The sequence below is a fragment of the Schistocerca cancellata genome, unplaced genomic scaffold (assembly GCF_023864275.1).
Source record: "Schistocerca cancellata isolate TAMUIC-IGC-003103 unplaced genomic scaffold, iqSchCanc2.1 HiC_scaffold_426, whole genome shotgun sequence".
NCBI classification, from domain to species: domain Eukaryota; kingdom Metazoa; phylum Arthropoda; class Insecta; order Orthoptera; family Acrididae; genus Schistocerca; species Schistocerca cancellata.
The window spans coordinates 777,740-805,597 of NW_026046443.1; the positions used below are offsets into that span (position 1 = coordinate 777,740).

At 43.2% G+C, this 27,858-nt stretch overlaps 1 protein-coding gene across 1 annotated transcript in view; it reads left to right on the forward strand.

Annotated features, from left to right (window-relative positions):
* Positions 1-2,973: 2,973 nt before the first annotated feature.
* The window catches only part of LOC126124764 (prostaglandin reductase 1-like), a 37,068-nt gene continuing 12,183 nt past the window's right edge, over positions 2,974-27,858 (forward strand). The window contains exon 1 of the mRNA XM_049915111.1: positions 2,974-3,295. Within this exon, the coding sequence (XP_049771068.1) occupies positions 3,095-3,295 (201 nt within the window). The 5' untranslated portion in view covers positions 2,974-3,094. The remainder of the gene's footprint in view (positions 3,296-27,858) is intronic.

Consider the following 27,858-nt stretch of genomic DNA (forward strand, 5'->3'; position numbering starts at 1 on the left):
GTTGTATGTTCCGCTAGTGTGTTGATGAATGGTGATGAACTACTGCCCCTGGATGCCGAGATGAGTACTTGAAATACCTTAATGTTGCTGTATGGAATGTTGCATGCTTGTCTCTTGAAAGATGTTCGCTTTCTAGCGAATTTACTATCACTTATATAGAAGAGGCCACCACTCCTTGAAGTTAATTACAAATGGCTCTGAGCACTATGGGACGTTGCTTCTGAGGACATCAGTCCCCTAGAACTTAGAACTACTTAAACCTAACTAACCTAAGGACATCACACACATCCATGCCCGCGACAGGATTCGAACCTGCGCGGTTCCAGACTGTAGCGCCTAGAGCCGCACGGCCACATCAGCCGGCACGTAATTACATCTTCAACGCCTACCACAGTAACCGTGTGCTTCCCGGGGAGTCTTGAATTTTAATATTATTTCACATACTTCTTTCGGAAGATAAATTAGATCGTGGTTTGACAAAAGCCTCTTCACAACTCCAAAATCCTGGTCACTGGAGAGAAAAGAACGTCCTTTCTGGGGAAAGATGTGGTGGATTTTATCAAAACGCTGTGTTTTTACAAGAGCCATTAAAAATCTTACTATAGCGTGATTTCTGTTTTGGCCACTACATTGTCTATGTTATGCAGAAGAAAGAAGCTACCTGATTTGGTCCTTCGTTACCCTGGGTTTCATCATAGCGGTAAAAATTACAGAACCAGATTTTGCATTATGATTTTCAAATACATTGAGGGTTAACTATCGAAGATAAAACAACTCCTTGCCCCGTAATATTAGGCAGTGAGATATCCTGAAAGTAGTCAGATTTTATAACAGCCACATCCTCCCATTCTCTGCACAGAGTCTTTGAAGCTTGAAGAGTACTGTAAAAATTTTACCTCTTCTTTCGTGGATCATTAATCCTGCTTCAGCAACCTTCTTTGCCTTCTCGTTATGGAATGGAGACTTCGGTTCCCGTTCCAGAACTTCGCATATACGTACAGCAGGTATCTATCTGAGGCCTCCTAAAACTGAGGTGAAAATGCTTTGAAATATTTAGCATAGTACTAATATGTAATGTCTACGTCAGGATATTTTTCCTGAAACATCTGAAACCTGATTTTCACGTTTAACCTTGCATCAAGGTAATTTTTCACCTTGGAGGAGTAAGGGATCCGTTTCCTTGGAAACGACGCAATATGTTGATGAATGAGCATCTTAATTTCGGCAGACTTTGAATTTTCTGTGGGGTTTCTTCCTCTTAAATCAACTGGATAATTACCGGCTACGAACAGTTCTCTTAGGCGGCGGAGTCTGCTGTCACCCATAAGACCATGGAAAGTTATAAACGCCTTCTGGTAGACCTCCTTCCTGAGTATGATGAAGTGCTTAAAAGTGTGACTACGCATGATGGATCAGACATTTTTAGATCGATGAGGTCTTTGCAATAAAGTTGGCACTCAGCGCGGTGGTTGATGGGAGCGACTGTAAATGGCAAGTGCTTTCGCTGTCGTTCCCATCAGCTACCGCGCCGGGTGCCAACTTTGTTTGCGCGTACAATAGACCCTGCAGCGCTACAGGCGATGAGACCTTGTAAGCATGTACGCTATTGTCTTTGTTCTTTAAAATATTAATTCTAATAAAGATATATGATGAAATATATCAACATTAACAAAACAAGCTTTCATAAAGTGGCATTTCTCACCTGTTTTCTTTCCGGAATTGTTTCTTTCCTGCATAGTTATGTATTCACTTTGTTGAACACGTGCTCTTTTAATTACCTCACTCTTATGTTCAGCTTCATTCCTCCCATCCGTCTTTCGTTTTGTGGAGTTTTCCTTTATCACAGAACTTTAAAACAAAACTGCTGTCAACCTGCACCCTTGCGATCACGTAACATAACCAAGACCAAGAATGTTCTATTCTGTCTAGAAGACAACCAACTGTTCAATAATGACAAACCTTATTACGAGAATAAACAGATTACACAGCACTGCCAACAGATTCAACATTGCAGTCACGTTAAGATTAGAAACAACTTAAATGGCTTTGAGCACTATGGGACTTAACTTCTTAGGTCATCAGTCCCCTAGAACTTAGAACTACTTAAACCTAACTAACCTAAGGACACCACACACATCCATGCCCGAGGCAGGATTCGAACCTGCGACCGTAGTGGTCACGCGGTTCCAGACTGAAGCGCCTAGAACCGCTCGGCCACAACGGCCGGCAGAAGCAACTTACCACACATAAAAAACAGACACAGGTAGCTGGAAATTATGTCGTTTCTATACATAACGCTGCGGCTACCCTTAAAGAACACATGGACGTAAATAACTCATTTTACATAAAATGTGAGTTAAGTTATTTCTAAAATGATCAATTCAGATGCGTTTTTCGTATTTTCTGCTGTTCCAAGTCGCTAACCTGTAAGTGAAGAAGGTCCATCTGTGCGACTAGATATGTCTCCCAAGCGCGTTGCGTTTCTTTCATTTGTGAAGCATCCTCAGTGGTCCGTGACGGGTATTTTGTTTCTTGCTGTGTGCAAAGACTGGATACACGATAAAATACTTTGAAACGCGTTAGTATATTGCAGTGTTTAGCCTTCCGCTGTTAGTTTACCACGTTTCAGTTCCGCTTCCGGTTTTGTGAAGTCCTTTTTTAATATCTGTTCCGCAGTGGAATTATTTTTAGTTACCCTGTACAGCCAAAGATGTACTGTTGCGGCCATTCGCGTGTCCGTTTCACTATATCCACGGCTCGTTTTCAGTAGTTTCATCGGCGTTCTATCGCAGTTTCTCGTTTGGCTCATTACATTGTCATTCTATACGAGGGCACTCTTTCTGTTGGTGAGGGTGACAGTGACCCCGAGAGGAGGGAGCGGTGAGGGGGGGGGGGGAAGGGGGAGGGGTGTCATACCCGGGCCCAGGCAAGACCTGCCTCAACAAGCCCCTTGCTGATATGCTGCGCGCCCGTCGCAGTGCCGGCGCAGTATGGCAACAGCGGCGCTTACCTCCGGATCCCCCCGCAGTCACTAGCGAGCGCCGGGCCGGCAGCAAGTGTTTGTGCGCGCTAGAGTGCGGACCCGACAACGGATATGGTCAACGCTCGCAAGTTCGTTCTGGCGCGCCACTTTGAGGGCGAGCCGCAGCTCGACGACTTCCGACTGGAGGAGGAGGAACTGCCGCCTCTGGAAGATGGCCAGATACTCTGTGAGGCCGTCTACCTCAGCGTGGACCCGTATCAGAGGGTGTTCAAGGAAATGCACAAGCTGGGTGAACCCATGATTGGGTCTCAGGTACGTACGACAACTGCAACTCAGACTGAATTTCCGTACAGTTCACTGGGCCAATAATATAAGGTGTCCCGGAAGGAATGATCAATATTCAGGGCTATGTCGAGAAAGATCATTCGAAGCAAGGAAATCCTAATGTCTGAGAACTTCCTTGTTTTGTTCCATACTACCTGCTCCCAAAATATGGAAAACAAAGAGATTGCAGTACTGTAAAAGAGATTTGTTTCACAGTATCAAAATGAAAAAGTGATTGTGGCTGTTAAGATATGCCTTTTAGAGCCCATGTTTAATAGATTTTTTTTGCTTCGAATGATCGTTTCTGTCGTATCCCCGGGGACACTATGTACAGCGTGGCTGCGGATTTTAGCGCGTCTTGTTTATAGAACTCTGTCATGGTTGTTGTTTGAGTACAGCAAATATTAGACAGCCATTCAGAGGCCCTCACACGTTCAATAATATTGTCTCTCAATATACCGACCATCTGAGGAAGCGTATTGGCGTATTGTAATATCCGAAATATTGACGAGCGCCATTGATGACCCTCAAAATATTCTCAGTATTGTCAATATATTCTGAACGTGCGAGGTCAAGTGTTTGCAGTTTGACAATGTTCTCCATTCAGATGTTGACAGATCTTCGTGAACCAGCCACAAGGCGTTAGTGTTCGCTGTTTATATTTCCGATTTGCCTTTGTGCATATCATACATCAGATTGTTTTTCGAGTAGTCTTTTAAAACAAAACCATTCTGATAGGCGAATGCAAAGGTAATCGTTGTATATTCCACTTAAGTATGGTCAACGGAGGATTCCCTCTGACACTGCCTACTTTATTAATTTGAAAATATAGTAAAGGTTCTTGAATCATATAGCAATTTGAAAAAACGTATCCAGTCCGAAAAATACGTCATATATCTGCAATGACTTGTAAGAGGTCTGTGAAATGAAATGCGTCAGTTTCACCACATCAACACAGAACTTAAGAAAATTGCTTAACGCTAATTGCCTGAACATATCCCAGCCAGGCATATGTAATTACTTCACAGGTTTCCACGGAATTTTACTAACTGTGTTTGCTTATATTACAGAACTAAACGTCGAGGATTCGATTGACCCGCCTGTCGCCAGAAATCTCAAAGTTGCTCTTTATCTATCGTCGAATACGACCGCTTCTCTCATCAACATATTTTACTTTTTTTTTTTTAATCTCGTATCAACATTACTAACTCATCGTATGATGCAGGGCTCTTCGGACAGTAATTTGTGAAATCTTTCGAGTACGTGGTTCCTATTTGTCAGTAAACTAACATGCGACCAATTTTTCCTATTTTTCAACCACTCCAACCCATTTCCTTCTCTTCGTTGCTTTCTGTTGCTTGCAAGCAATAGGTAAAATAATTACAGCGCACGCTTTCTTTTGGGTTTTCGGGACCTCAACCTTGTAAAACCACGTTGTCAGCTGATAATTTTTGTCAGTACTATTGATGGTGTATCGTTGCTTCAGTATATTGAAGGTATGAGAAACTAGTATTGCCAATAAAATAATTTTGTGCAGGCCCCTTTAGTCGTTCGGACAGTACCGGTTTTAAGGCCCAAGCGACACAAGTCCGGCTTGGGGCGCCAAGCTGAGATGGTCGTCAGTGGCGCCAAAGTGCAAGATTTATATACAGAGCGTATCACAATTAAACTGCTAACTGCAGAAAGAGAACAAGTCCAATTTCACAAATTTTTCAGAAGAGATAAAAAACTGCTTTATTAAAAACAGTAAACCAAAATTATTGTATATTTCTCTAAAAGTATGTGGTTCTGTGGAAATTAGTTTATGTAATTTTTATCCAGTTCTGTTTTATCAACGACTTTATCCTTTTTTGCAGCTGGAAATGTTCTCTTTTTGCAATAAACAACGAGGTGTATTATTTTTGCTGACACTAAATTCTTGATGCTCAGGGCAAAATAAATCTTTTTTGTTTTGGAACACATTTGCCATAAGAATTATTAATATGGCAAGGATTTTTTTCTGTAATTTTGGCTACGGAGTATTGTAATCTGTAAATCCATCTGTTTTCGTGAGAACAACACTAAATTTTTCTGCGAGGAATGCAATACGTGATCTATCATCTCATTAACAGCGTAATATCGTTCCTTTTTTCTGCTAATAACAAAATCCGCAAATTGTGTACAGCAGGAAGGAAGGGAACGCGTGCAGGACGTGTTTTCTTTCTGCAGCAAGCGGTGAATCATACCTGTTGATAGACCGCTTTATCGATTGCGAACAAGTTCCGTATCTGCAGTAAACGATGCAACTACCCAATTGGTCTTCTTCAATGATGCAATGAAACTAATTTTGAAAAATTTTGGACGTGGTTCCGTTTTGCAGTTAAGGTTACAATTAGTAGCGCAAACTTACAAGAATGAAAATGCACGAGGACAAGGGCTCAGGGCGGGGGGCAGGCTTACCACGTAGATACGATCCGGTGTTGTAGAACCTGTGTTATTTCGAATTACTGTGCACTGTGCCTTCTGACATTCATGCATGTCCGAAGGAACAGAAACGGCTGCGACTACAACCGTTAAGAAACACATCAAATGTATTCGCAGTTGCAAATATGAACAACCATCAGTTGCATAATGGAATGACGGAAGTTTGGATTTCCCCCTCATCGCGAACGATTGCCTTACCGTTGTGCAATCCGAGCACGACTCACGGCAAGAACCAAACTTTATTATGTCGTCCACCATTTTGTCTGTACATATATGCATATATATACGTAATGGATGTAAGAATACAGGTTGTAGACATAATGGTTGATGACATGTGGAAGTTTGGGTTCTAGCCGTGCATCTGCTCGGATAGACAGCGATAAGACGGAAGTTTGGATTTGAGTCCTCTCCGGCACAAATTTTCATTGTTGTCATTCCATTATGTAGCTGATGGCTGTTCGTACAAGTACACATTTTTAGGTCTAACTCGAACATATTACCATATTCTTGTAGGTCCAACTCAGGAAAAAGTTTTGAAATGCATTGAAACATTCTACTGAAACATTAACTTCATTTATGCCGATACAGTTGTATTTTTCACTAGAAATGATTATTTTCCAAAATGGCGTGTGGTATGAAAATGTAGTATCTCCAACAACACACTCCAGATCACTGTTCTTCCCATCATTGGCTTCAAAGTTTTGGAGAAGCAGTAGCATTATAACGCCCATATGTTTAGCTGTTTTCACGTGTTTTTTAATATCATCCTTTCATTTATTTGTAACAGGAAATTCTGCGGTACATAGTGTGCAGTAGACACATTCATGGTTACCTAATTACACAATTTCATTAATTTGTATTCCTCTTGCATGTTAACGTTAAACTCACACTTTCTTTTGCGCATTGATAAAAGATAGACAAAAACTGAATAGAGATGAAATGATTAAAAACGTGTAAACGATTACTTCATACAAGAAAACACAATAAGAACACTGCTCCTGTTTTGTTGCCTCTAAATTATCAAGAGAAAAGTTGCGTAGAAATCGGTGGCCACGCCTCCCTATGGACGTCAGCGCTCTTTCCGTGGTCGGCCGGGAGAAGGTCTACCTAAGACAATGTTTAGAAATTCGATACAGGTATTAAGATTAAAAAAATCGAAAAAAGCTACCCCGCCAAACACAAAATATTTAAATCTTGATCATCTTTGCCGCCCCAGACACCTGGACTTTCCAGTCTAACCCCGGACGTAAGGTAAGTCTAGCCGGCGGGGAGGGGGCTCGAATGACAAGTCGTTTCTGTGGAAAGATGTCTCGAAAAGGCCCTGCGTTCATAGGGATGTTTACAAGGTGAACAACTTTGCTTCCGCCGTTTTTTCCCAAACATTTGAGGCTTTAATGAACCAAATTGGTTACACATGTATCATTCAAAGTATTGTCCATCGCCGGCTATTACTTTCTCCCATCTTTTGGGTAGTGTACGAATCCCTCGTCGAAAAAATTGTTCATCTTCAGAAGCGATCCACGTATTCATCCAATTTGTGACTTCGTCATGAGATCGGAAGTGTTGGTCAGCCAGGCCCTGCGCCATTGATCTAAACAGGTGATAATCAGAGGGAGCAATGTCTGGAGAATATGGCGGGCGGGGTAGGACTTCCCATTTTAACATTTCCAAGTACGTTTTGACCTCTTTTGCAACTTGGGATCGAGCGTTGTCGTGCTGCAAAATCACTTTATCGGGCCTCTCGCTATATTGCGGCCGTTTGTCTTTTACTGCTCTGCTCAAACGCATTAATTGCGTTCGAGAACGAGCACCTGTGATTTTTTTCACTTGATTTTAACACCTCATAATACACGACGCCGAGCTGGTCCCACCAGATGCAGAGCATGATCTTGAAGCCGTGAATATTCGGTTTGGTCATCGACTTGGAAGCATGGCCGGGATATCTCCATGATTTTTTGCGTTTAGCGTTATCGTAATGAACCCATTTTTCGTCCCCGGTCACAATGCGATGCAGAAATCCTTTTTCGCTTTTGCCTCTGAAGCAACTGTTCACAAACACACAAACGCCGTTCAACGTCCCTTGGTTTCAGCTCACATGGGACCCAAGTTCCTTCTTTCTGAATCATGCCCATAGCCATGAGACGTTTTGAAAGGGCTTGCTGTGTCACTCCCAGTAATCGTGCCAATTCTTCTCGAGTTTGACGCGAGTCTTCACTCGGCAATGTCTCCAATTCTGCATCTCCGAAAACATTTTCTCTTCCACCACTATGCCGGTCTACGACGTTAAAATCACCGTTCTTGAAGCGTTGAAACCACTCACGACACGTTCTTTGACTAATAGCGTCCTTACCATACGTACTTGGGAGCATTAGATGAGACTCAGCCGCTGTTTTCTTCATATTGAAACAAAACAGTAACACCTATCGCAAATGACGAGAATTAGACTCGTAAACTGACATTTTCAATCAAGAACAACTTTATGATGCAGACACCAATCGACCAATGTTTGAATGAGGTTATGTTGACCGAGGTCCAAGCTAACTGCCTGACGTCTGCGATCTGTGTTTCTTTCGATCGCTACTTACCGTTGTCGCCACCTATTGGTAAACGGCGGAAGCAAAGTTGTACACCTTGTATATATACTGTCTTTTCTATATATATTTGTACAAAGGTTTTTTTGAGCTTTGGAACGTCTAGAAAAGCAGTGACATTGTAAACGGAAATTTATTGAAGGAGAATGCATGCCATTCAAAAGTGGTGTGAACTAAATTTCAGCTTAGTAAGTGGTAGCAGCTATTTACATTTTCGTGCAGCTTTGCTTTGTTTTTTTCTAATCGGTTATTAAAACTGCCATCCTACCTGATTTCTCAGAACTGTGAGAATGTACGAAACTTAACTTAGTAGAAAAGACATTATTCGCTGCACGCAACCGCGCATTTACATTCGATTGATGATTGTAAATGGCACACTGTGTAAGTAACTGTCCATACTGAAACTCCATCACAAAAAGCAGTTACACAGATACAACACGCAACTGAATATTCATAGGTAAAAACTATTGCACAGTACCCTGTACTACAGTCGACTTAAACGACTAAAAGTCTGCAGACACAGTGAGCAGGTCCTTTTTCTTCTTCTTTTTCTTTGTTCCAGCCTGCATTGGAACGTGATGGCGCGTTTTTTTCATCGTAAGTAACCGAAACATCTTATCTTTAATAATTTGTTTACGTCACTTAAAATCATGAAGCAGAAATACAATTAAAAAGACGTTGTCTCACGTCTTGTTTCGGTAGTAGGGCACCACGACCCCAAGGAAATTTCATCAGTTGGGAAAACAAATAGCGAAAGCTACTTTAAAATGTATCTTAATGTAAACTAGCCGCCTGAAGATCACCCTGTCGGTTCGAAACCGGTAACGGCGATATTTAAATAAATAAATAAATAGCATCGTAAAAAATGAATTTTTGCTGTTGTCTTCCATGTAAAAGTCATCATATACAGTGAGCAGACTGGAGATCATCTATTTGATTTTTTCAATTATTTAAATTGTTGGAAGTTAATGACAGTTGAAGTACGTATTTTGATATTTAGCAGTTACTACATCGTAGCATTTCTGTTTAAAATACTCGTAGCTCGTCGATATCAATTTCATTCGTTGGTTTACCATGTTCCTCAGTAAGGTTAAATGACACTACTATCAAAAAAAAAAAAAAAAAGAAAGAACTGTAAACAGTGCTCCAGAAATCACGTGCAGAATATTCACCCCCATGCGTCCAACGTGTAGCATTATAGAGCTTTGAAACTAATTGCAAATGTTGTTGTTGTTGTTGTGGTCTTCAGTCCTTAGACTGGTTTGATGCAGCTCTCCATGCTACTCTATCCTGTGCAAGCTTCTTCATCTCCCAGTACCTACTGCAACCTACATCCTTCTGAATCTGCTTAGTGTCTTCATCTCTTGGTCTCCCTCTACGATTTTTACCCTCCACGCTGCCCTCCAATACTAAATTGGTGATCCCTCGATGCCTCAGAACATGTCCTACCAACCAATCCCTTCTTCTAGTCAAGTTGTGCCACAAACTCCTCCCCAATCCTATTCAATACCTTCTCATTAGTTATATGATCTACCCATCTAATCTTCAACATTCTTCTCTAGCACCACATTTCGAAAGCTTCTATTCTCTTCTTATCCAAACTAGTTATCGTCCATGTTTCACTTCCATACATGGCTACACTCCATACAAATACTTTCAGAAACGACTTCCTGACACTTAAATCTATACTCGATGTTAACAAATTTTTCTTCTTCAGAAACGCTTTCCTTGCCATTGTCAGTCTACATTTTATATCCTCCCCACTTCGACCATCATCAGTTATTTTGCTCCCCAAATAGCAAAACTCCTTTACTACTTTAAGTGTCTCATTTCCTAATCTAATTCCCTCAGCATCCCCCGACTTAATTCGACTACATTCCATTATCCTCGTTTTGCTTTTGTTGAGGTTCATCTTGTACCCTCCTTTCATGACACTGTCCATTCCATTCAACTGCTCTTCCAAGTCCTTTGCTGTCTCTGACAGAATTACAATGTCATTGGCGAACCTCAAAGTTTTTATTTCTTCTCCATGGATTTTAATACCTACTCCGAATTTTTCTGTTTCCTTCACTGCTTGCTCAACATACAGATTGAATAACATCGGGGACAGACTACAACCCTGTCTCACTCCCTTCCCAACCACTGCTTCTCTTTCATGCCCCTCGACTCTTATAAATGCCATCTGGTTTCTGTACAAATTGTAAATAGCCTTTCGCTCCCTGTATTTTACCCCTGCTACATTCAGAATTTGAAAGAGAGTATTCCAGTCAACGTTGTCAAAAGCTTTCTCTAAGTCTACAAATGCTAAAAACGTAGGTTTGCCTTTCCTTAATCTAGCTTCTAAGATAAGTCGTAGGGCCAGTATTGCCTCACGTGTTCCAATATTTCTACGGAATCCAAACTGATCTTCCCCGAGGTCAGCTTCTACCAGTTTTTCTATTCGTCTGTAGAGAATCGCGTTAGTATTTTGCAGCCGTGACTTATTAAACTGATAGTTCGGTAATTTTCAAATCTGTCAGCACCTTCTTTCTTTGGGATTGGAATTATTATATTCTTCTTGAAGTCTGAGGTTATTCGCCTTTCTCATACATCTTGCTCACCAGATGGTAGAGTTTTGTCAGGACTGGCTCTCCCAAGGCCGTCAATAGTTCTAATGGACTGTTGTCTACTCCCGGGGCTTTGTTTCTACTCAGGTCTTTCAGTGCTCTGTCAAACTCTTCGCGCAGTATCATATCTCCCATTTCATCTTCATCCTCTTCCATTTCCATAATATTGTCCTCAAGTACATTGCCCTTGTATAGACCCTCTATATACTGCCTCCACCTTTCTGCTTTCCCTTCTTTGCTTAGAACTGGGTTTCCATCTGAGCTCTAGATATTCATACAAGTGGTTCTCTTTTCTCCAAAGGTCTCTTTAATTTTCCTGTAGGCAGTATCTATCTTACCCCTCGTGTGATAAGCCTCTACATCCTTACATTTGTCCTCTAGCCATCCCTGCTTAGCCATTTTGCACTTCCTGTCGATCTCATTTTTGAGACGTTTGTATTCCTTTTTGCCTGCTTCATTTACTGTGTTTTTATATTTTCTCCTTTCATCAATTAAATTCATTATCTCTTCTGTTACCCAAGGAGTTCTAGCAGCCCTTGTCTTTTTACCTACTTTATCCTCTGCTGCGTTCACTACTTCATCCCTCAAAGCTACCCATTCTTCTTCTACTGTATTTCTTTCCCCCATTCCTGTCAATTGTTCCCTTATGCTCTCCTTGAAACTCTGTACAACCTCTGGTTCTTTCAGTTTATCTAGGTCCCATCTTCTTAAATTGCCACCTTTTTGCAGTTTCCTCAATTTTAATCTACAGATTGTGGTCAGAGTCCACATCTGCTCCTGGAAATGTCTTACAATTTAAAAGCTGGTTCCTAAATCTCTGTCTTACCATTATGTAATCTATCTGAAACCTGTCAGTATCTCCAGGCTTCTTCCATGTATACAACCTTCTTTTATGATTCTTGAACCTAGTGTTAGCTATGATTAAGTTGTGCTCTGTGCAAAATTCTACCAGGCGGGTTCCTCTTTCATTTCTTCCCCCCAATCCATATTCACCTACTACGTTTCCTTCTCTCCCTTTTCCTACTTTCGAATTCCAGTCACCCATGTCTATTAAATTTTCGTCTCCCTTCACTACCTGAATAATTTCTTTTATTTCATCATACATTTCTTCAATTTCTTCGTCATCTGCAGAGCTAGTTGGTATATAAACTTGTACTACTGTAGTAGGCGTGGGCTTCGTGTCTATCTTTGCCACAATAATGCGTTAACTATGCTGTTTGTAGTACCTTACCCGCACTCATATTTTTTTATTCATTATTAAACCGAATCCTGCATTACCCCTATTTGCTTTTGTATTTATAGCCCTGTATTCGCCTGACTAAAAGTCTTGTTCCTCCTACCACCGAACTTCACTAATTCCCACTATATCTAACTTCAACCTATCCATTTCCCTTTTTAAATTTTCTATCCTACCTGCCCGATTAAGGTAAGGGATCTGACATTCCACGCTCCGATCCGCAGAACGCGTTTTCTTTCTCCTGATAACGACGTCATCCTGAGTAGTCCCCGCCCAGAGATCCGAATGGGGGACTATTTTACCTCCGGAATATTTTACCCAAGAGGACGCCATCATTTAAACATACAGTAAAGCTGCATGCCCTCGGGAAAAATTACGGCTGTAGTTTCCCCTTGCTTTCAGCCGTTCGCAGTACCAGCACAGCAAGGCCATTTTGGCTAGTGTTACAAGGCCAGATCAGTCAATCATCCAGACTGTTGCCCCTGCAATTACTGAAAAGGCTGCTGCCCCTCTTCAGGGAACACACGTTTGTCTGGCCTCTCAACAGATACCCCTCCATTGTGGCTGCACCTACGGTACGGGTATCTGTATCGCTGAGGCATGCAAGCCTCCCCACCAACGGCAAGGTCCTTGGTTCTTGGGGGGGGGGGGGGGAGGGGTTGCAAATATTATTGAAATGAAATGAAAATAACTTTCGGGTACCGCTTGCAGCTGTGGTAGAAACGTTATTTTCTTCTAGAAGAAACACTATAAAATAGACATTCTGTCTGTTGCTATTATTAAAGCTTCGATAAGTAACCTATAACTGGCTTACGTCAAACCAGACGTCGCCGGCCACGTCCCACGAATACGTTAAACGACTGCTCCGCGGCGTCATTCTCACACTTGTGGCCTGTTAACGGATGGCACACGCGCCGGGCAGGTATGAGTGCCGGCAACTGGGACAGCTCGTTGATCTGCTGCAGCTCAGATTCTATATCCTTGCAGCCTGTTCCCATGAGAAAATCGGTAGGTCATGGACGGATAACGGTCCCCTCATGAATGTGTGTGTTTAACACCAAAGGGGCCAGCGAGGGGCAGAGCAAGCTGCCTCCTCCTCCATCCCCTACCCCCTATCCCCGAGGCCCGTACCGTGGCCATGGTGAGATTAGCCCAGCCAAGGATACAGGCACAGAATGGGACCAAAAACCGACAGAGGAACAAAGAGAGAGAGAGAGAGAGAGAGAGACGATTTAAGAACTACTGGTAGCCGAGAGGGGTAAGTGCATTCTCCTGCTCCACGTATACCTGACTTCCACCGGCGAGAAGCAGCCCTTGTTTCGGCACGAAAATGGAAACGCACGCTATTGTCATAGTGTCTTTCCTTCGAATCAGCATAGGAGAGAAATGACTACTACCGAACAAACGACACATGGGACTTGTCAGTAGTGAACTGCGCCTACATAGCTAGCTCATGTTAGATAATGGAGTTTTTTCTTCTATATTCGTGGCAGTATTTGTAGATCTCAAATGGCTCTGAGCACTATGGGACTTAACATCTGAGGAGTCCCCTAGAGTTAGAGCTACTTAAACCTAAGGACATCACACACAGCCATGTCCGAGGCAAGATTCGAACCTGCGACCGTAGCAGTCGCGCGGCTCCGGACTGAAGCGCCTAGAACCGCTTGGCCACCACGGCCGGCTGTAGATCTCAAATGTTGGCGAGTGGGAGCTGACGCAAATATGCTACTTGCTGAAGGCTTACGATTTTTTCTGCTTTCTGCCAACTAAAGATTGCAGTGAAATTGTTTAAGCTGGAATGCTTGAAAGAGCTTGATCATGGAGACATGTATCTGATAGAATAATAACTAAAATGGGAAACAAACCTCACATGTAAGACAACATTTCATCTCACTTTAATTTTTTGTCGGGAACGTCTTAAATGACAACTGTGTCTTATTTAGAAGAATATGCAGCAGATTTTAGTGCCAGATGTAGCAGAAATATCGATATAGCTGAGCTAGTTAACGCAATGGCGGCTTTCAAATTGCAGCAGAGACAACTGTTGATGAACTAATACAGGTTCCCATTTGGAAATTTAAAAATTCAAAGTATAGGTTACGAGATGCCTCACCAACCACCGAAATAGCTTAGATAATATTTACGATAATTCCAATGGCTTTCGTATCTTATCAACGCAGTTTTACAAAATTTAATGTGATTTAAAAACAACTCCAAGTAAAACATAGATGAAGCAAACTGTCAGATTCTGGTATCTTGTCGATAGAATACGGCACAGTTAATAATTTTTTCGGTGACATAATCAATGAGTTTGCTTCTCTTAGGAGAAGGGCATGGAATAATAAACATAGTGTTTGGAAAATGTGTTCTCAAGACTTACTTCTAACCCTTTTTCTTTTGTTTCCAATTAATAATTTGTGCACTATTAATAATGTGTGAACAGGAAATAAAATCTGTTATTTATTTTACATCATACTAAAGTCAATGTACAATAGCTGCCATAAACAATAAGAATAATTTTGTTTTACTTTGAGTTGTTTTAGAAAGTTGTTATTTACTTACTACAATGGTACATTTAATTGGTTGTGTGCAGTATGACTCATCTATACGGGGTGGTCCACTGATCGTGACCGGGCCAAATATCTCACGAAATAAGCGTCAAACGAAAAAACTACAAAGAACGACACTTGTCTAGCTTGAAGGGGGAAACCAGATGGCGCTATGGTTGGCCCGCTAGATGGCGCTGCCGTAGGTCAAACGGATATCAACTGCGTTTTTTTTAATAGGAACCCCCACTTTTTATTACATATTCGTGTAGTACGTAAAGAAATATGAATGTTTTAGCTGCACCACTTTTTTCGCTTTGTGATAGATGGTGCTGTAATAATCACAAACATATGGCTCACAATTTTAGACGAACAGTTGGTAACAGGTATTTTTTTTAAATTAAAATACAGAACGTAGGTACGTTTGAACATTTTATTTCGGTCGTTCCCATGTGATACATGTACCTTTGTGAACTTAACATTTCTGAGAACGCAAGCTGTTACAGCGTGATTACCTGTAAATACCACTTTAATGCAATAAATGCTCAAAAAGATGTTCGTCAACCTCCATGCATTTGGCAATACGTGTAAGGGCATTCCTCTCAACAGCGAGTAGTTCGCCTTCCGTAATGTTCGCACATGCATTGACAATGCGCTGACGAATGTTATCAGGCGTTGTTGGTGGATCACGATGGCAAATATCCTTCAACATTCCCTACAGAAAGAAATCCGGGGACGTCAGATCCGGTGCAAGTGCGGGCCATTGCATGGTGCTTCGACGACCAATCCACCTGTCATGAAATATGCTATTCAATACCGCTTCAACAGCACGCGACCTATGTGCCGGACATCCATCATGTTGGGAGTACATCGCCATTCTGTCATGCAGTGAAACATCTTGTAGTAACATCGGTAGAACATTACGTAGGAAATCAGCATACATTGCACCATTTAGATTGCCATCGATAAAATGGGGGCCAGTTACCCTTCCTCCCATAATGCCGCACCATACATTAACCTTCCAAGGTCGCTGATGTTCCACTTGTCGCAGCCATCGTGGATTTTCCGTTGTTCAATAGTGCATATTATGCCGGTATACGTTATCGCTGTTGGTGAGTGACGCTTCGTCGCTAAATAGAACGCGTGCAAAAAATCTGTCCTCGTCCCGAATTTCTCTTGTGCCCAGTGGCGGGACTGTATACGATGTTCAAAGTCGTCGCCATGCAATTCCTGGTGCATTAAAATATGGTAAGGGTGCAATCGATGTTGATGTAGCATTGTCAACACCGACGTTTTAGAGATTCCCAATTCTCGCGCGATTTGTCTGCTACTGATGTGCGGATTAGCCGCGACAGCATCTAAAACACCTACTTGGGCATCATCATTTGTTGCAGGTAGTGATTGACGTTTTACATGTGGCTGAACACTTCCTGTTTCGTGAAATAACGTAACTATCCAGCGAACGGTCCGGACACTTTGATGATGTCGTCCAGGCTACCGAGCAGCATACATAGCACACGCCCGTTGGGCATTTTGATCACAATAGCCATACATCAACGCAATATGCAATTGGTAAACGGTCCATTTTAACACGGGTAATGTATCACGAAGCAAATACCGTCCGCACTGGTGGAATGTTACGTGATACCACGTACTTATACGTTTGTGACTATTACAGCGCCGTCTATCACAAAGCGAAAAAAGTGGTCCAACTAAAACATTCATATTTCTTTACGGACTACACGAATATGTAGTAAAAAATGGGGGCTCCTATTTAAAAAAAAAACAGTTGATATCCGTTTGCCCTATGGCAGCGCCATCTAGTGGGTCAACCATAGCGCCATCTGTTTTCCCCCTTCAAGCTAGACGAGTTTCGTTCTTTGTAGTTTTTTCGTTTGATGTTTATTTCATGAGATATTTGGCTCGGTCACTATCAATGGACCACCCTGCCTGCATATGTAGATGTTAAAAGGTTGGACGACAGAAACTAACGGCCTGAGATTCTTAAAGGCTCTAAACTGCAGGGACTAAACGTGTCTTTATAAATTCTGCTTCAGTGAAACTGGGCAATGTTCTGCCATCTGAAAAGCAAAATGCTAACTTGCTCCAATTGCAAATGCCTACGCCGGCCGGTGTGGCCGTGCGGTTAAAGGCGCTTCAGTCTGGAACCGCGTGACCGCTACGGTCGCAGGTTCGAGTCCTGCCTCGGGCATGGATGTGTGTGATGTCCTTAGGTTAGTTAGGTTTAATTAGTTCTAAGTTGTAGGCGACTGATGACCTCAGAAGTTAAGTCGCATAGTGCTCAGAGCCATTTGAACCATTTTTTTTGCAAATGCCTTTGAGTGCTTGTCCTGAAAAGAAAAACGTATTTCCATAGTGAAAATGTTGCCAAAAATTATTCAGACGTCAATTTCTCTGCGCCAACATGATGAAAACCACATCGCACAACACTGCTTTCTTTAGTTGTTGCACTTCCGCTTTTCACTCTTTGTCTTCCAAGTGTGCGAAATCGTGTGCACGGAAGGTACTGAGACGTCCGTCTAAATTGAATTTTTTTCGTTGTGATCGTTGCGCCATAAGTATAACCCGTTTCCAAGGAGGAATGGTCAATATTCAGGGATATGACAAGAACCATTATTCGAAGCAAAAGCTTTAAAATTCATCTGAAGAGTTATGATTCCTTGATCATATTCGATACTGTGAGACAAATCCCTTCTACAACAAGCTCTTCGCTTTCCATATTTTGAAAGGTGGTAATGTGAACTCAAACAGGAAAAAATGTCTGGTAAACAGGGCCTATAAAGTGCATGCCTTAAGAACTATCTGCACGTCTTCAGTAGAGAGGATAAGTTTCACAGTAGCGTAGATGAACAAGCGCTCATAGTTCTTAAGGTGTGCACTTTCGAACCCGTGTATAAAATGGAACACAACGTACACACTCCCGTCTAAAAACTGCCAAGAACCTAAAGCTTAGTCATTCCTCTGAAGTAGGACTTTTGATATTTTTAAAATATCGGGAATCCGAATAATTATCGACGTACCGGCCTATAAAAATATCGGCTGCACACTGCAAATATAGTGCTGGTTTTAGAGGTGTGTATTTAAGTATTGATTTATTATTAGATATTCCGTACATCAGCCTAGTTATCCACCTTAAAACAGGCTTTCAAAGGAAAAATATGCATGTTCACACTTTGCGATAACCACTTTGCTAACAATGGTAACTGCATGTAAGTGGCACAATAAGAGATATCCGATGATTGCGTCGTTCGGTTTCGTCAGATATTGGAGTTGTCCAGAACACTTCTTATCGACTTCCCTGTTTTTTCATTTCTGCGAACGCAGCTATCTACCAGCTGTAGTGTTAAAATTGCGTGGTGAAGTTAAACATTACAGTGTTCCAGCATTCGGACAACTGCACACATCAACAAAGGTTTTGCATCACTTCGGTTCCGAGAATTCCGGAACCTGTACAGAAAATTGGAACAGAGATCGACATAAACAGCATTTTCGCCTTTTTTTATTGCTCATGAAAACCACACATTGCCTGTTGTACCACCATGCAGCGAGACCTACAGAGGTGGTGGTCCAGATTGCTGTACACACCGGTACCTCTGTTACCCAGTAACACGTCCTCTTGCATTGATGCATGCCTATATTCGTTGTGGCACTAAGTTCATTAAGGCACTGTTGGTCTAGATTGTCCCACTCCTCAATGGCGATTCGGCGTAAATCCCTGAGAGTGGTTGGTGGGTCACGTCGTCCATAAACATCCCTTTTCAGTCTCTCCCAGGCATGTTCGATAGGGTTCATGTCTGGAGAACAAGCTGGTCACTCTAGTCAAGCAATAGCGTTATCCCGAAAGAAGTCATTCACAAGATGAGCATGATGGGGACGCGAATTGTCGCCCATGAAGACGAATGCCTCGCCAATATGCTGCCGATATGGTGGGACACTATCGGTCGGAGGATAGCTTTCACGTATCGCACAGCCGTTAAGGCACCTTCCATGACCACCAGCGACGTACGTCGGCCCCACATAACGCCACCCCAAAACATCAGGGAACCCCCACCTTACTGCACTCGCTGGACAGTGTGTCTAAGGCGTTCAGCCTGACAGTGTTGCCTCCAAACACGTCTCTGGCGATTGTCTGGTTGAAGGCATAAGCGACACTCATCGGTGAAGAGAACGTGATGCCAATCCTGAGCGGTCCATGCGGTACGTTGTTGGGCCCATCTTTACCGCATTGCATAGTGTCGTGGTTGCAAAGATGGACCTCGCCATGGGCGTCGGGAGTGAAGTTGTGCATCGGGCAACCAATTGCGCAGAGTTTGAGTCTTAACATGACGTCCTGTGGTCGTGCGAAAAGCATTATTCAGTATGGTGGCGTTGTTGTCTGGTTTCCTCAGAGCTATAATCCGTAGATAGCGGTCATCCACTACAGTAGTAGCCCTTTGGCGGCCTGAGCTAGGCATGTCATCGACAGTTCCTGTCTCTTTTTGTATCTCCTCCATGTCCAAACAACATCGCTTTGGTTCACGCAGAGACGCCTGGACACTTCCCTTATCGAGATCCCTTCCCTGGCACAAAGTAACAATGCAAACACTATCGAACCGTGGTATTGACCGTCTAGTCATGGTTCTACTACAGGTAACACGAGCCGTGTACCTCTTTCCTGGTGGAATGACTGGAACTGATAGGCTGTCGGACACCCACCGTCTTATAGGCGCTGCTCATGCATGGTTGTTTACATCTTTGGTCGGGTTTTGTGACATCTCTGATTAGTCAAAGGGATTGTGTCTGTGACACAATATCCACAATCTAACGTCTATCTTCAGGAGTTCTGGGAACCGGGGTGATGCAAAACGTTTTTTGATGTGTTTACTTTGTGCCACCTATACTTGCTTCACACAGTCAAACAGAAAGATTGGGTGTGATTCAGCTCAAAAAGTAGTAAGACTCCTTCATTAGATTAGATTAATACTAGTTCCATGGATCATGAATACAATATTTCGTAATGATGTGGAACGAGTCAAATTTTCCAGTACATGACATAATGAAGTTAATTTAACAACATAATTAAGTTAATATAACAACTTTTTTATTTTTTGTGTTTTTTTAATTTTTTTTTTCTTTTTTTAAAATTTATATCTAAAAATTCCTCTATGGAGTAGAGGGAGTTGTCATCCAGAAATTCTTTTAATTTCTTCTTAAATACTTGTTGGTTATCTGTCAGACTTTTGATACTATTTGGTAAGTGACCAAAGACTTTAGTGGCAGTATAATTCACCCCTTTCTGTGCCAAAGTTAGATTTAATCTTGAATAGTGAAGATCATCCTTTCTCCTCGTCTTGTAGTTATGCACACTGCTATTACTTTTGAATTGGGTTCGGTTGTTAATAACAAATTTCATAAGAGAGTATATATACTGAGAAGCTACTGTGAATATCCCTAGATCATTAAATAAATGTCTGCAGGATGATCTTGAGTGGACTCCAGCTACTATTCTGATTACACGCTTTTGTGCAATAAATACTTTATTCCTCAGTGATGAATTACCCCAAAATATGATGCCATATGCAAGCAATGAGTGAAAACAGGCGTAGTAAGCTAATTTACTAAGATGTTTATCACCAAAATTTGCAATGACCCTTATTGCATAAGTAGCTGAACTCAAACGTTTCAGCAGATCATCAATGTGTTTCTTCCAATTTAATCTCTCATCAATGGACACTTTTACACAGTGAAAGTAATACCGTGTTCTACTACAATACCAGAAAAACAATTTCATATATTTACGGAAATTTGCGAAAAAATTTATTATAAAATAAAAAGTCGGCACTCGATATGGCCATTTCGATACCGATGCATCGTTGGATGAAATCTTGCCGATATGTATCGATGTTTTCTGGGGAAGATATCGATATTTTTTCAACAGTCCTACTCTGAGGACAGCGCCCAGGTTGCACTTCTCCTGCGCTACATACTGGTGTCGGACCATCCCATTCTACCACGAACGCGGCGAGCGAGTCCGATTGTTGGTGCTCGCCTAGCCACCTCCTGAACAGGCCTGCTTTATTACATTTATATCCTCTATTGTACTCCTGACGACTCACTACCACAATCGTTGGCCACCGTCTTCTCGTACCTGTACTTAGGTACAGAAAAGTGACCCCTTGGTAGGGGACGTAGCCTCAGGAAGGGAAGGAGTGCACATCACCATTGACAGATGGGCTCTTGCCTTCTGCCAGTGAACACGAGGAAGTAGTGTAATGGTGGCGCCACTTCTGCATTGTCACATTACGTCTTACACGGGTATTATCGTGCAATCAGATGATTCCGTTCGACAGCCTGAGAGCAAGCAGCAAAGCCGGCAATGAAAACATCTGACACCCCCTCCTCCCCTGCCGCCAAAGATATCGAAACTGTTCATACAAGTTGCGGTAAGTTCATAATGACATGCTTCTTTGACTGCAAGGGCCCTCTGCTCGTAGAGTTTCTCAAATATGGAACCACAATCAGTGCCTCGTGCTATGAAGACACTTTCCAGAAACTGTGATGTACCTTAAAAGTCAAAACTTCCAGGAATGCTGTTGACAGTAGCATCGTGTTGCACGAAAACAGCTGCCCTGACACTGCGTCAGATGAAGGGTTGTTTCAGCAATTTGGTTGTGAAACATTGGAACATCCTGTGCAGCCTGAACCTTTCACTGTGTGATTTTCACATCTTTAGCGACCTTACTGAGGTCATGAGTAGACGTCAATTTCAGTCAGTGAAGGAAGTGCAAGAGTAAGTATGGTTGGTAGTGGATCAAGGGCGGCATCAGCACAGTGTTAGTGCTGGTTGCCTACACCTGGGGCAGGTATGCACTCAGGTGCAAACCTATTGTTCTTCTTTGACTGACAGGTACTTAACCTATTGTTCTGCTAAAAGGATCCTTCCTTTTGATTGACAAGTCCTTAACCTATTGTTCCCTGTCCCCTCCCCCCCCCCCCCCTTCCCTCAGGAAACGTCCAACCCACCCCGTCCCCCTCGCTGCTACAGGTTCACTTTCAGGTCTGAGTTATTAGAATAGCTTCTCACACTCTTATCAATTTGATTGACTATTTAATTAAATTGATCAATTAATTAACCTCTCCCCATCTGGTAAACCACCCACACCCCTCCTGGAAATTGGCAGGAAAAAGACTCAGCTGATTGGTCATTTAGAGGGAATTCAATTGCAGTGTATGGAATATTGTTTAAACAATTTAGACAATGTATAGAATATTGTTTAGTTATTTATGGCAGTGTATGGTATATACTTTATTTAGTTAAAGAATTTGTCCAGAAATCGATTGCTGTGTATGAAATATTGTTTCAACAATTTAGACAATGGGTGGAAAATTGTGTTTTTAAACAATTTATAGGATTTAAGGCAGTGTATGAAATATAGTTTATTTATTTATTAAAAGAATTTTCGATCACTACTCCCGCCGCCCCATCGCTGCCCCCCTCCCCTCTCTGCCTCCCCTCCTTTACCTGGAAATTGGCGGCTCTGAGGTGGAGAGGAAGTATCTCATGAAGGGGAAATTCAAGGGTATATTGTTTTTTTTTTTATAAAAAAATCAGTTTTTCGGGGCTTGGATTTCTCTTGCTCAACATTCTCTGGCATCGGGAAAGATGCAGGTCTTATGAGAAGTAATTACATCGACTGTATTTCTTTTTTTATTTCAATTGTGCAAGGAATGACATCATGAAACACACATCGCACATAATTACACACAGTTAAAAATCTTTCAATTGTGAAGCATGCACCACCCACTGTCCCCTGTCCACTAGACTGCACAGGATGCTACTGTACACGGTCCAAGGAGTCAGGATGCACCGGTGGCGCCCCCCCTCCCAAAGTGACGACATGGCCGTCAGCTGCAGAAGCCACACACAGGTGGCAGTTCGGGTCCTGCAAGGATGAGGCAGCAGCATCCCTTTCATACATGACACCTGAGAAATACCTGTTGAAATACATGTTCACCTAGGCATCTTCGCTGGCTCAATACCTCTCTACCTGTGGATACTGATGTCACAGGTCGCACTGTAGGAATCTGTTCCAATGCTTCCCAGAATAGCACACAGTGCTTTGTTCCTAGCCATCATAATGGGACATGCAAGTTGCGTCTAGCGTTTACCTACCCATTGTGGCTGATGCACCACTGCGAAATGTTCTCAATGTTATACTGATGTCACATGGCCATGTAAATAACAGCCAAGTCCCCCTCTTAACGTGCTATAGAAATCTGTTGCAATGCTTCCCAGATTAGTACAGGGTGCATTCTCCCTAGCGATCTGAACGGGACAATCCGTTCATTACTTATCGGTCCAATTTTGGAATTTGTAAATTGTCACAGAAATAGTAAACGGTCTCTTTTGTAGGAGCTTTCGTGATGTCTCAGCTTGTCCACATGGAAATTCTTATCATAACAGGACCTGTTTACGAAAATAGCCTCAGAACATTTACCGGTATGCATCTTAGCAGGCACTCACACCATACTTGTGGCAGCAGGATTGATGTGACCATGCCTCAACTACTGATCAGTGAAATTTGCTCAAGTCACAGAACTCTGAACCCAGTGGAAGTGCAGTGCTGGCTCTACAATAATAGTGTGTTATTTGAATGTGTTGACCCAAGAGTTTCCTCTCGAATTTCCCTTAACTTCCTTCCTACACTTGGCTGAGATGCTCTCTCCCTGTTCCTACAGCCAATTGCAGGGCATGGTGCAAACGACCCTCCACTGGCAATATTATAATTGTAACTTTTGTTTCCACCAGATCTGTAAAATCTGGGCCAGCCAGCTCACAGGCTAGCGTAAGTGGAAAGAGTTCTGAAACTTTGTTCTCATGTCCCAAGTGTGTCAGAACAGGCGAGTAAGAAGTAAATGGGAAATTTGGGCTGTGGTTCCCAAGAATGTTTTGAAACATGTTATCGCATCTTCCAGAAACCCACTTCCCCGGACAGCGGAAACATTTCCTGCCTAATGGAAAGTCCAGCCATAGAGCTGTGTTACTCACAGGGAGTACCATACCCCGGTGGCCTCAGAGCTGGCTGATCATTATAAGAGGACTAATGTTGACCACCACAGAGAGTATTTTCCATCATCAGCATAGAGCTTGGCACTTAAGGACTTCCCAAGATGATTGCCCCAAAGCAGAGTTAAGGTGTAAATAATATGAAGGTAATGACAGCAGCACCATGGACTACCAACACGGTGACCACTGTTGATGTTTCCATTGACGAGGTATCACAGAGTGGTGCGGCAACAGTGCTGCACCTGAAGATAACACTGGATACAGGAATGGCACCAAGTCATCTTTTGAGAAAAGTCTCAGATCTGTATACAGCATCATGGCAGATGGATCAGTGTGAGAAGATTCTGACGAGAGAGGGCATTGTTAGATTCTGTACATATGAGCCCACATGTCATGTGACTGTGTAGAGTGGCACTGTGCACACAACATGATCAACTCTGGTTTGCATAGCCAGTAGTCTGAGCAGCATGGGCGCTAATGACCATTGAACTTGTGCGCCCTAAAACAAAAAAGAAAAAAAAAAGTGAGCAGCAGCAGGTAAGTTTTTGACAACTTCCAACAAGATAACACAGAGTGGCATGTTTCTGAGGCTGTTCTGACCTACCTCAACACAGAGGCTTTTCAACTGTTGCACAGACCAAAATTTTCTCCAGATCTCACAAACACTGAACACACCTGGTCATGTGTTGTCAACAGACTTGTATGCCACCACTTTGTCATCCAATGAGACTGAAGACTCGTATAGAGTTGAAGCAGCACGGAATTATGTAACTGTAGCTGTCATCCAAACTCTCTTCAGTACAGTGCCCAACTGGGCAGTGCCTCTGTTGTTGCCGGAGATGGTAGCTCTATGTACTAAATCACCTACAAGTTTACTCATATTCTGTTCAAAAGCAATAAGTAAATTACGCCAAAATAAAGACACTGAGAGCAAATAACTTGGCTTTAACTGTGTTAGGTATATGCGATGATTTTTATCAATAGATGATGCTGAGGCCTGTAATTTAATAGAACACACATGGGGTCGCAAATGTTGGGAAGTACCCCAAAAGTGGATGACAAATGTTGGACATGCGACGTCACCACATGACGTACTTCACCGCACATAAAGTGGTTAGGCCTATAAGTCTTCGCACCTGACCTTGTCAACCCGTGTATTCTTGTCAGTGTAGCTCCGGGCCTACCTGTACTACTACAGCGCATGGGGCTCAGGGTTTGAGTCTTGTGTCTGGCAGGTAGAATTTTTTTCATTGTGTGAGACAATTGTGTGTTCACATTTAGGTAAGATTTATAATGTCTCCAAAGCAAAAAGAAGGGACATAAGTGAAGAAACACAAAATAAGAACAACTTTTCCTTGGTTATAGTGAGGACAATAATTTTGTAACTTCTTCATTAGCAACAGATCACTTTCACAAAAAGTGTTCATAATCTGCACAGTTTTCTCCAATGCAAGTGCATTTCATCACTCGACCATCCCGTCAGGCACAAGCTCGGTTGCTCCCAGTGCCATGAGATACGTCACTTGGTGCATTCACATGTTCAACGTTTCTCATCTATTTCTGGGGTATTTCCCAACATTTGCAGCTCCAGTCTTACATTAAATTACTTGTCTCAATGTCATCTACATTGTTTTGTAGGTTTTTAAACATTAACAAGAATCACCCGGAAGATGTACCATCTTTTGGTAACGTGAAAATTTCTACCGGACTGGGATTCAAAACCGGATTTCCTGCTCGTAGTGACTGGTCGCCTTAACCATGAGGCTATCCGTGCATGCCTTCCAGGCCGACCAAAACTTCCACATGTCATATGTCTACATCCCTATACCATCCCCCCAGGGGGTTCACAACTCTTTTGTGGACACGTGCGTAGCGAGCACGGGACCCCGAGCTAATGTGGCCCTCCTTCCTTTCCGGGCTGCATACCTTCCCTTTCCTCATCCTTCCCCCTCCCCCATCTTCGCCCCCCCTCACCTCTGGCTCTTTCCTTCCCTTTCTCCCCCTCTGGGAGTATGGTTTGTGCCTACGTCCGGAGACGGACGCTCTAAACTGTTACAAATTCCTTGCTTTCTATACTTGCAAGTCTTCGTCCTTCCTCTGTCCTTCTCTTTTCCTTCCCGCTTCTCTCTGCACTTTTCTCCGCTGCGGCGTTTGAGACCCCTCTTCTTCCCTTTCCCTTTCTCTTTTTTCCTCCCTGTGCATGTCTGAAGGCCGACCCACGCACTTCCTTGTGTAGCCGGTGACGGGGTAACGCGTAATTCCCCGCCCCGGGTAGACAGGTAGGACACGTACGTACCCCCTGGTAACGGCCAGGCCCAGGGAGGGGTGATTACCTGAGCTGATACCTTCCGAAAGTGCCGATTGGTCCCTCCGTCCGTTTGTCGGGAGGTGTGACCTGAGGTGTGAACAATCACCTAAGGCGGGAGTGCCCTCAGTGAAGGCCCCCACAAGGGAGGAGCGCGCCATTGGAGACGCTGGTAATCATGGGGGATTCTTCCGCAATGGTTTCCTCACCTTCCACTACGTCTGCTCACAAACGTAAGTTCACTGAGTCTCAGCCACAGACAGTTCTTCCATCGTTGCCACAGTTCCTTGTTGTTTCTCGGTCTGACGAAGGTCACGACTTCTCCACGGTCAACCCTTTCATTATTCAGAAAGGTGTCGACGCAATTGCAGGTCCTGTAAAGTCTTGTTCCAGATTAAGGAATGGCACCCTGTTGTTAGAAACAGTCAGTGCCCTCCAGGCACAAAAATTGCTGCGTACTTCTCTGCTCCACACCTTCCCTGTCCGGGTGGAACCGCACCGTACCTTAAATTCCTCGCGTGGGGTCGTTTATACACGCTCCCTCGATGGATTATCTGACGAAGAAATTCAGCACTACCTGTCTGACCAGGGCGTAATGGCTGTTCATAGAGTTATGAAAAGGGTTGACACGAACATCATTCCAACCCGCACTGTCTTCTTGACATTTGACAAAGTTCAACTCCCATCGAAAATCAAAGCAGGCTATGAGATAATTTCCGTTCGCCCTTATGTCCCAAACCCTACGCGTTGCTATCGGTGTCAGCGGTTCAATCACACCAGCCAGTCCTGTTCCAATCTGGCCAAATGTGTTACATGTGGCAAGGATGTCCACCTCCATCCCCTCGCTGCATCAACTGTATGGGTGACCACGCTGCTTCCTCTCGAGATTGCCCCATTTTTAAGGACGAAAAGCTCATCCAGGAAATAAGAGTGAAGGAAAAGGTGTCGACCTTTGCTGCTCGAAAATTATTCGCCAGTCGCCAGCCCACCGTGCCTCAGACAGGAAAATACAGCACTGTCCTTGCTTCTCCTCGGCCAACAAAGGAGGCGGCCACGCAGACTTGCGACCTCACCTTTAGTGCCACGGTCGTCAGATCGGCCAGCGCAAAGATCGCCCGTTCAACCTCACCACTTTCTCCTGCCCACTCTATGGCTCACCCTTCATCGGGTTCTGCTAAATCTCGAGCCCCAAAGTCCGACACCAAGCCTTCCAAAAAAGAGCATACTCGTGAAGAGTTTTTACGTACCGCAACTTCCCAACCATTGATTCCTCCTTCATCTAAACATCATACTTCTAAGAAGGCTACAAAGAAACCCAGTTCCTCTCCTTCTCCGCCAAGGCGTGTCCCATCTACAGCACCACCTGGCGGAAATCGCCCTCGGCCGTCTTCTGTGTCGCCGAGGCGCACTGTTGGTGGCCGGTCAACTGGCCGATCGCTGGTGGCAAGAGCTACTCCTGACCAACCTATGGATCAGGATCTTCTGCCTTCGGCTGACTGCCATTCCATGCTGTCGGTCGCTAGCTCTGAGCAGTCTTTGAGTTGACAGCAACTTTGGTCACATTCCTCCATTTTCTGTTCACCCCATGTCCATTATCCACTGGAATATCCGCGGCATTCGAGCCAATAGGGATGAATTGTCGATCCTCTTACGATCCTACTCGCCGGTCATCTTCTGTCTTCAGGAAACGAAGCTGCGTCCCCATGACCGCTTTGTTCTCCCTCATTTTCAGTCCA